Source organism: Crocuta crocuta, unplaced genomic scaffold (genome assembly GCF_008692635.1).
Source record: "Crocuta crocuta isolate KB4526 unplaced genomic scaffold, BGI_CrCroc_1.0 scaffold303, whole genome shotgun sequence".
In the NCBI taxonomy this organism is placed as follows: domain Eukaryota; kingdom Metazoa; phylum Chordata; class Mammalia; order Carnivora; family Hyaenidae; genus Crocuta; species Crocuta crocuta.
This window is the reverse complement of record NW_027528276.1, coordinates 2,503,440-2,512,531: the sequence shown is the minus strand read 5'-3', so window position 1 is coordinate 2,512,531 and position 9,092 is coordinate 2,503,440. Positions and strand designations below refer to the sequence as shown.

The 9,092-nt window shown below is 58.6% G+C and overlaps 1 protein-coding gene across 1 annotated transcript in view; it reads right to left on the bottom strand.

The window, feature by feature from the left end:
• Positions 1-5,011: 5,011 nt before the first annotated feature.
• The window catches only part of ZC3H12A (zinc finger CCCH-type containing 12A), a 7,997-nt gene continuing 3,916 nt past the window's right edge, over positions 5,012-9,092 (bottom strand). The window contains exons 2-5 of the mRNA XM_077753131.1: positions 7,996-8,135; positions 7,294-7,528; positions 6,711-6,817; positions 5,012-6,530 (exon numbers count right to left, since the gene is read on the bottom strand). Coding sequence (XP_077609257.1) covers positions 5,656-6,530; positions 6,711-6,817; positions 7,294-7,528; positions 7,996-8,135 — 1,357 coding nt within the window. The 3' untranslated portion in view covers positions 5,012-5,655. The remainder of the gene's footprint in view (positions 6,531-6,710; positions 6,818-7,293; positions 7,529-7,995; positions 8,136-9,092) is intronic.

Here is a 9,092-nt window from a genome sequence, read left to right as displayed (position 1 = left end):
ACTGGCCATACTACCCATCCTCAGATCCCCACCCCCACCCCCACAACTGACTTCTGTCCCTTCCTCAGGCTTTAAAATACTTCATTTGAATAAGTAATACATGCAAACGACATACATTCAAATAGTACTGGAGTAGGGTCAGGGAAAAAAGTCCACCTGCCCCTCAGCGGCCAGCTGTCCTTCCCAGAGGCAGTTCCTTGCATGCCCTTCCAAAGGAGCTCATTCACACACATGCCTGTGGCTTTTACAAAACTGGTAGCATACGTTTTTCGTCTAATAACACAGCTATGCTTACACCAAACTTTGTGTAACCGGTCTACTGATGGCATGAGTGCTCTTTCTCCTCCTTTGCCATTTTGGGCAGTGTCATGGCACCTTACATTTTGCAAATATGATTCTCAGCGGCTGGATGGCCGAGCTGTAGAGAACGTGTCAAGGGGTTCAAACACGGGTCTCATGGCGATTTTTATCGCCCTGGTCGCTTTTTAAATATGAAAACATGTATTTTTTTTTCTCCTTCTCCTTTCCTTATTCCTCCAGTCCCTGAGGATTTTTCTTGGGTAATATGTTACCCATAGCAGTTGGAATTTTCTGGAGCTTTCAAGTTTTGTAGAAGGCGTGACCGTGACCTCTGGTGTTGTTTTGCACGGTGGAGCTGCAGATGCCATTAAAAATCCCCATTTGGGGGGCACCTGGCTGGCTCACTTGGTAGACCTGACTCCTGATCTCGGGGGCCTGAGTTCAAGCCCCACATTGGGCATAGAGCTTACATTTAAAAAAAAGCTGGGAGGGAGGCACCTGGATGGCTCAGTCGGTTGAGCATCCGACTTCGGCTCAGGTCATGATCTCAGTTCGTGAGCTTGAGCGTCACATCTGGCTTACTGCTGTCAGCGCAGAGCCTGCTTAGGATCCTTTATCCCCCCCCTCTCTGCCCCTCCCCCACTTGCGGTCTCCCCAAAATTAGCATTACCAAAAGAAAAAGGAAAAAGCATTAAAAAAAAAAATTCCCATTTTTGCCTCAGCACTTTCCATATTACCTACCTTCTTTAGATTCTTGTTTTCAGATCCTATTGAAGATGCTTGTCTCTCGACATTTCGGTCAGGCCAGTGCTGGCGGGTGTGAGGGCCCAGCCACACCTGCTGCACAGACAGTTGTACCAGGACTTGCCAGCAGGTGGCAGGCAGAGCACCAGGAGCACCCCGGGCTTCCAGAGGGGCTCTTCTCTGGAGAGCAGCCAGAATCTGAGCCACTGGACCCTCCCCAGAGCCAGCAACATGCCCGAGTCAGTGTGGGTGGGTATGCGTGGCCTGACCCTACCCTTCCACCTGGCTCTGCAGCCATTTCTTAAATGGGTGAACAACTTATGATGGCCAGCAGCTGCCTTGAGATGGGCTTCAGGAGGCCACATCCTAGGATGACAGCCTGGGGCCACCTCCCCATCCAGGAACTAGCTGGGAGGATTTACATACCCTGGCCTGGGATGGCTTGAGTTTCCTTAATTGTAGGCCTTTACTTCCTGTCTATTTCAGCCAAATCTCCCACACCCTTCCCATGAACAAGGAGGTCCCCTGCACAGGCTCTTACTCACCACTCTCTACTCCACCCACTCTGCTATGGTCTAGGGGGGAAGAAATGAGCCGGAGATTTGGGATTTGAGATTTGAGAAGCCCTAGAGAAAGAGGGCTAGGATCCCGCGACTGCCTTGTTTGGGGGGGCAGAAGCCCCCAGGGACCAGCCGGGCCCACTCCCCACACCCACCTCCTAGATTTGTGTTTCGCTGAAACCCAGTTTCTCTGATGGAGGCCTGCCCACCCGCTTCCTTCTGGGCCGGGGGTCCTGCCCTTTTCTGTAGGGGAGGAGGCATGGGGGAAGGAAGTGGCAGCTGCATGGTAAGCGGTGGCCCCTTCTCAGCCGCTGCCCCACACCGCCCTAGGGAGACCAGCAATGTCTGCGGTGCTAGCAGTGCTGGGTGTGGGCAGCTCGGAAGAGCCAGGTACTCCCCTGGAGCCTTGGAAGTTCACCAGATCTTCAGGGACCACTGGATTTTCCTTGGGCTAACAAAGTGGGATGGGGGCGGAGTGGGCAGGGACTCTCATCCGTTTGTTCGGGGACTCTCATCCGTTTGTTCGGGGCCAGGTCATTCTGTGCCAGGGAGGCTAAGGTTTCTGTAGTCACCCTGTGCCCCCAGCAGGGTTAGCCCACCCTGAGACAGCTTGCCAGGAGACTCGGGGCCTGGCAAGAACCCAGGGCGAGGTGGGGGACCCGTGGGAGGGGGTTCGGGAAGGGCTGGCAAGAGTCCAGCCCCTGGAGCTCCCCAGGATCATTTCCCAACAATGCAAGGATTTGCATACTCGCTGATTTCCCCTCCGAGAACCAGGAAGGCAGAGGAGGAAAGGGCACACGCGGGGCAGCCACCTGACTTTGATCCTCTCTACGCCTGGGTGGCTTGAACTTCTGTCTCAGGATCAGTTGCTCTCCATGCCACCCTCTCCTTCCCGCGAGCCTGTGGGAACCTTACAACCATCTTGTGAGGCAAGCTAGGGAGCTGAGGGAAGTGAGCAGCCCAGGGCCGCATGACTGGTACCACACAAACTGAGGTATCCGCTCTTCAGTCTAGAGGGATGTGGGGATCATTGTGCCCCTTTTACAGGTGGGAACACTGAGGCCTTGTGAGGAAAGGTGCTTCAGCTGGCAGTGCAGGAGGCGGTGCGGAGAGCTTTGCAGTTACAGCCCAAGTCATGGGAAAAGAGCATCCTGGGCATTGGGCCTGGCGGCCAGATTGAGAAAGAGGCCCTGGGGGGGCAGCTCCGGGCCCTGGATGGCGGGCGCAGCCATGCTGGAAGCGCAGGCCATCAGGGCCCTGGACTGACTCAATCTGTGCCGGAGCCCGGCCTCAGCTGGCACCTGCCTTGTGGGCCCTGCTGTCCTGGTTGGTGTCGTCAGTGAGCCAGCGGGGCCGGGCACAGCCTCCTGACATGAGCCACCCCCAGCCTGGACCTGCTGCCTGTAGGACCCTCCCCCCTTCCCCCAAAAGCACAAGCAGCAAATCAAGAGTTTTCAGCTCCAGCCAAGGGCCAAATGTGAGCCCTCACGTCTACGGACAGCTAGCTGGCTGGGTGAGAAGAGGGGCGTGGGCACCCGACTTCTCCTTCCCGGCCACTGCTGCGGCCTCATGGCCTTCGTGCTCCACACCATGTGCAGATGGAGGGGCCTTGGTGGGTACGGCTGCTGCATCCACTGCTGAACATTTCACTGCCGTGCTGGGGGATGCCCGTGTGGACACTGTACACCTAAACGGGGGGCGAGGCGCGGGGCTGAAGGCACCCCACTCTGCACCCTCTAGGGCCCAAGAGTTGCTGTAAACCAGTGCCTGGGGGCATTCTTTCTTCAGGTGTGTGGAGCCAGGGGCCCCAAACTCGAGGGCCGGCTCCAACCTGTCCTCCTGTCTGGGACCTTGGGCACCATGCTCGGCATTGCCAGTGGCTGATAATGAACTGGACTGGCTGGTCTTTTAGCTTCCTGTTCCATACAGAGAAATAGAGGCCTATAAATAGCCTTTTATCTTGGAATACAGTACTTGATTGGGAAAAAAATAGTTTGTAAATAAGGCAATGACATTTCTTTGTGCAGATAAAACCTTCGAAAGAGGCTGGAAGCAATGGGCACGGGGCGCCTTGAAGAGCTCCGAGGGGTGTGGAGGCATCGAGATAATGTTTGCTGAGATCCTTCCCACCTGTGCCTCGGTTCCTGCCCAGTGAAAGCTTCTAAAGAATGTTCAGGGTGAAGAATGGAGTGAGGGCCTAATGTGCAGGGAGATGGCCAGTGTGATCACTTCCTCAACAGGCTGCACAGCTGTTCTGAGCTAGAGCAATTTCTAAAAAAAAATAGATACTATAAAAGCTTCATAAACAATAAGTACAAATTAGGTGAGATGTCCAAATATAGAATTATTCAAACTATTTTTCCATTTTGCCCTGCTGATAGTGTTTGTTTGGGGATCATTTGACAGCCCAGCTTTTCACTTGAAATATTTAAAGTTTAGGGGCGCCTGGGTGGCTCAGTCGGGTAAGTGTCCACCTTCGGCCCAGGTCATGATGTCACAGCCTGTGGGTTCAAGCCCCGCATCGGGCTGTGTGCTGACAACTCAGAGCCCAGAGCCTGCTTCAGATTCTGTGTGTGTGTCTCTCTCTCTGCCCCTCCTCCGCTTGTGCTTTCTGTCTCTGTCTCTCTCAAAAATAAACATTAAAATTTTTTTCAAAAATAAATATTTAACATTTATGTCTCATTTATTCATCTGGGGAAAAAAAAGAAAAAGAAAAAATATTCCTGGCTGGCTTCCTTCCTTCGAGGGGCAGAGAAGGTTGAGATGGTGAGGTGCACACAGCCCACAGAGAATGCCAGAGGCCCTTTAATGGGCACTTACTGGGTGCCAGGCATTGGTTCACACACTCAACATGCATGTTCTTATGAACTCCCTACAATACGATAAGGTGGGCACCCTTATTATCCTCATGTCACAGATGAGGAAATGGAGACCCAGAGGGGGGTGATCACTTGCTCTAGGAGACCTCATTGGCGGCAGAGACAGTTCTTGAGTTCGGGACCAGGACCCCTCGCCTCCCGCTTGGAGGTTACCCCGGCATGGCCTCCAGGCTGCTCCCCTAGCGCTCCCTGCTCCACTGGGCGACTCGACCTCTAGAACATGGCGGTGTCCAGGAAGATGGGGTCTAAGCTGAGCACCCAAGGGCTTCCCCACCCCCTTCTCTCCCAAACTCTCCTGGAAGCCCTATTCTCAGCCAGATGGTTTTCTCTCCTCGGCTCCGGTCACAGGACAGAAAAGGGGAATAGCCCAATCCCGCTGTCCCCTCCCCCCACCCCCACCTTCTCTCAAGGCCTCAGTAAAGGAAGCCTCTGCCCCCAAGGGGCTGAGCACTTTGGGGCAGGTGCCCACCTGCAGACCTTCCATTGCCCAAAGGCCAGCCCAACCCCCAGGCACAACGAAGGCCATCATCTCTTAAAGGAGCTCACATTGTACTTTATTGACATTAAGGGAGCGCAAGGACTTACACTTAAAATATGTAACATTACACCTGTACACACACATATACGTGTACCCACCCTCAGGGAAGGGCGAGATGACGGAGTATGGAAGGAAGGGAAGAGAGAGTGGGGGCAAGGGCGTTGCGAACAGAGTGGGGCAGAAGGTGGGTTATTAAGAAGCATTTTGCTTACTAACATGAAGCCCGGTGCCCCGCAAGAGCACGGACCAGACCTCATTGGCGTACAGGAGGGGCCCTTCGAGGGCAGGCACATGGTGCCTAACTAGCCGGCCAGAGGCCGGCATCCCAGGGACGGGGTGGAGGTGGGGTTATGTGCACAGGGCCCCCAGCCCAGGCCTCTGCTCCCCACCACCTCCCCCCGCCCTCTGAGAGAAAGGAGGGTTTGGGCTTCAGCCACGGACTGACGCCTTCATGGCGGCATCTCCTTAAACTACAGATACAATGTGCATCAACAGGGTGATCGCTCCTGCCCCACTCGGCTACAGGCGCCGGGTGGGCCAGAACCAATCCTACAGTATCTTTGGTTTGTGGGTTCCCTTCCCTACTTGAATCCTCCCTCTGTCCAGCCTCGGGGGCGGGAGCAGCCCGGCTGAGTCACTCGCTGGGGTGCCCGGGCTGGTAAGAAAGGATCTCAGCAGCCAGCCGCTGCGGGTCCAGGAGCTGCGGGAAGCGCCCCATCACGGCCTCCACTAGGTGCGGGGGGAAGACCCCACACAGCTTGGTGTACACACTGGCTCGCTCCTTGGCTAGGCTCCCAGCACCCCCCCACGGGCCCCGGTCGGCCCCCGGGCCTGGCACCTGCCGCTCCGGCAGGACCGGGGTGGGTGGGGGCAGCTGGTAAGGCTCAGACCAGTACTCTCGGGGTGGAAAGGCAGCAGGCGGCGGGGCGTAGTCGGCAGGGACACTGAAGTGGCCGGCGCCCACAGCCCGTCCAAAGGTCGGGAAGGCTGGAGTGGCCGGGAGCTCGGCCCCATAGGCACCGTAGCCAGCGTATGGGCCCCAAGGTGAGCCGGCTTCCCCAGGGCCGACTCCTCGAACCCCCCACAGTTCCGACATCTGGCTCTCCAGGGAGCCGATGCCCGAGTCCAGGCACTCCTGGGAGGCGTACGGGAGAGAATCCAGGGTCTGCGGGAACCAGTCCGCAGGCCCAAAGCTGCTGCCGCTGCGCCCGCTGGGTGGGACGCTCCTGCCTGCTGGGACGAAAGTCTGCGTCAGACCCTCTCGGGGCGGCCCCGGCGATGCCCGGGCTCCCAGCTTCTTCCCGTCCAGGCTACCCTGCTCATGCTCTGCTGGCCGAGAGCTGGGCTGGGATGAAGGTGAAGGCCGCCGGCCACTTTTGTCCTTGCTCGGGGCCCTAGGGGGTGAGAGGAGGGCACTGGCGCGAAGCTCATCAGCCACAGAGCGCTGGGGGCGGCTGGGCCGCTCTGAGTGGAAGAACCGGCACTTGATCCCATAGGTACACTTCCTCCCTGGAAGACAGTAAGGGGGTCTCTAAGCAGGGGGGCCCCAGAAGCAGGGCCAGGAGGGGGAAAGGTGGGACACGGGAAGCTTGGGGCTGGGTGGGCTCGGAGAGGAAGCACTTGGGGGCCCAGGCTGACCTGGATGAGGCAGGAAGGGGGAAGGAGTGAGGGGGTAGCTGGATCTCTTACCATAGGGACACGGCTGCTTTCGGTGCTCAGCTGTGAGTGGCTTCTTCCGCAGGAAGTTGTCCAGGCTTGGCCCATGACGGCCCAATGGGTCATCAGGGGGCATGAACCTGCAGAGTAGGTGGGAGGCATGAAGGGGGGCTTCTCGGTGCTGAGCAGGGGGCTGGACAGCGGGCCTCCCCAGGAGAGAGGGCAGCCCCTAAAACTGGTGTTGGTCCTGGAGGACATCTCCGGGCCCAGGGCGGGGGTGCCCCAAGGGAGGGGAGGGGGACCCCTCCAGGGCAGCTCTCTTGCCGGCCACCCTCTGAGGGAGCGGGGAGGCCAGCAACCTGAAAATCTGAACCCAGGGCCGCATCCGTCTGCTGGCCTCTGGCCGGAGACCGGGTGCTGGGAACCACGGGCCAGATCCTATCACAGGTAAGACCCCCTGGCCTGGCCGGGCTCACTGGCGGTGAGCCCCTCTCACTCTCAAAGCCGCCTGGATGCACGGCCGTGGCCCCTGCCCGCAGCCAAGCCCGGTGCCAGGGCACATATCTGGCTTAACCACCCCTCCCACCCCCCGCGGCCGCGAGAGCCGGGCTCGTACTTGTCGTTGACGAAGGAGTACATGAGCAGCCGCTCCTCGATGAAGCGCTTCCACTCCTGCCGCTCACCCTGGAGGTCCCGGTATGTGTCGTTGGAGACCACAACCCCGTCGGACTCAAAAGCCAGCTTCACAATGAAGCGGTCATCATAGCACACCACGCGCTTGCCGCCCACGCGGCGCGACGGCGTGAACACCAGGACCTTCTTCTTCTCCAGCTCCCGCAGGATGTGCTGGTCTGGGGGCGCAGCGGGCGGCACAGGTCAGAGCCCAATCCGGGCAGCCAGGCACGGGAGCTCTGAACTCCGGGCGCCAAGGCAGGAAGGGGCAGAGGACAGCAGAGCCGGTAAAAGAAACGCTGGTCCCAGGGGCGCCTGGGCGGCTCAGTTGGTTAAGGTTGCGACTTCGGCTCAGGTCATGATCTCACGGTTGGTGAGTTCGAGCCCCGCATCAGGGGCTCTCGGCTGTCAGCCCAGAGCCTGGAGCCCACTGTCCTCTGTCCCCCCTCTCTCTGTGCCCCTCCCCTGCTAACGCTCTCTCCCTCTCTCAAAACTAAAGAAACAGTAAAAAAAAAAAACAAAAAAAAACCCAATCGGCTGGTCCCTGCTTGAGGCCCAGAAGTTGTCACTCAAACCCAAAGCAGGTCCCCTGGGGAAAAGCCCTGCTGGGGCAGTGAGACCACCCTCTCCAGGGGGGGCTACTCACCTGTGATGGGCACATCGGGTCGAGGCTGCTCCTTCCTCCAGGATGGTACGAAGACCGTGATGTCTGTGTGGCCCCGCTCCAGAAACCAGTTCACGGCCAGGAGGATGCCCCGGCAGGAGAACACCTCCTTATTCCCGTGGCTGGGAAGACGAGGGGGCGCAGGTGAGGCGGTGAGAGGGTGGCTGGCACGCTATCCCTAGCCCCTGCCCTGGGCCCCCTGCTGGTTCCCACAGCATCCCGGATGGCCAGAGCGGGAATTTCCCTGAGGTTCCGTCTCCCGACAGTGAGGAGACGCCCAGGAATCAGGCGGCACCCGCTTCCCACGTGGGGGAGGGTCAGGCTGCTTGCAACACACCTGGGGGTGGGGGAAAGGCTCCGGGAGCCTCCTGGTTCCTGCCCCACCCGGGGGTGCTGGGACCACAGGGACACACAGATCCACTCAGGCACACTGAGTCACCACCCCTCCCTCGCCCGCTGGGCGGGGCTGCTGGTGGGGGTGGGGAGGGATGAGCCCCAGCTAACTGAAGAGAAACCGGATTGCTCCGGATTAAACACGGATTAAAGTTCAGTCCTACACCAGCCCTAGGGGCTGGGGCTGAGGAGGGTGAAGGGGCAGGAGCCAAGATCCAGGGTCCAACTCCGGCCAGCAGCCACTGGGCCAGCAGCCACTGAGCGGGAGAGGCCACCTGGGAGTCCCGAAGTCTGAAAGTGAAAGGACACTGCTTTTCCTCCCAAGACCGCCAATTCCCCAAAACGCCTGGACCGCCCTGTCCTTGCCTCACCCTTCTGGGGAGGTCGCGACCTGAGGCAGAAAGCCCATCAGGGAGCCACCAGGGTTCCAGGGGAGCTGGGAGATGAGATGGGACATCCCTGTCTCCCCCCCCCCCGCGACCCCCTGCTGTGGTCTGATGACTGGATTTCACACACACAGCCCCATCCAAATGTGGCTGGATCCAGAAGCCAGCCCTGAGGGGCTGCTAGCTTGCTCAGGCTCAGTTTCCTTATCTGAAAAATGGGCCCCATAGGCTGCAACCTCCTTAAAGAAGGGCCTGTGTCATGAACTTTCCTGTTTGCTTGAGGCCATGGGCAGCCCAGGA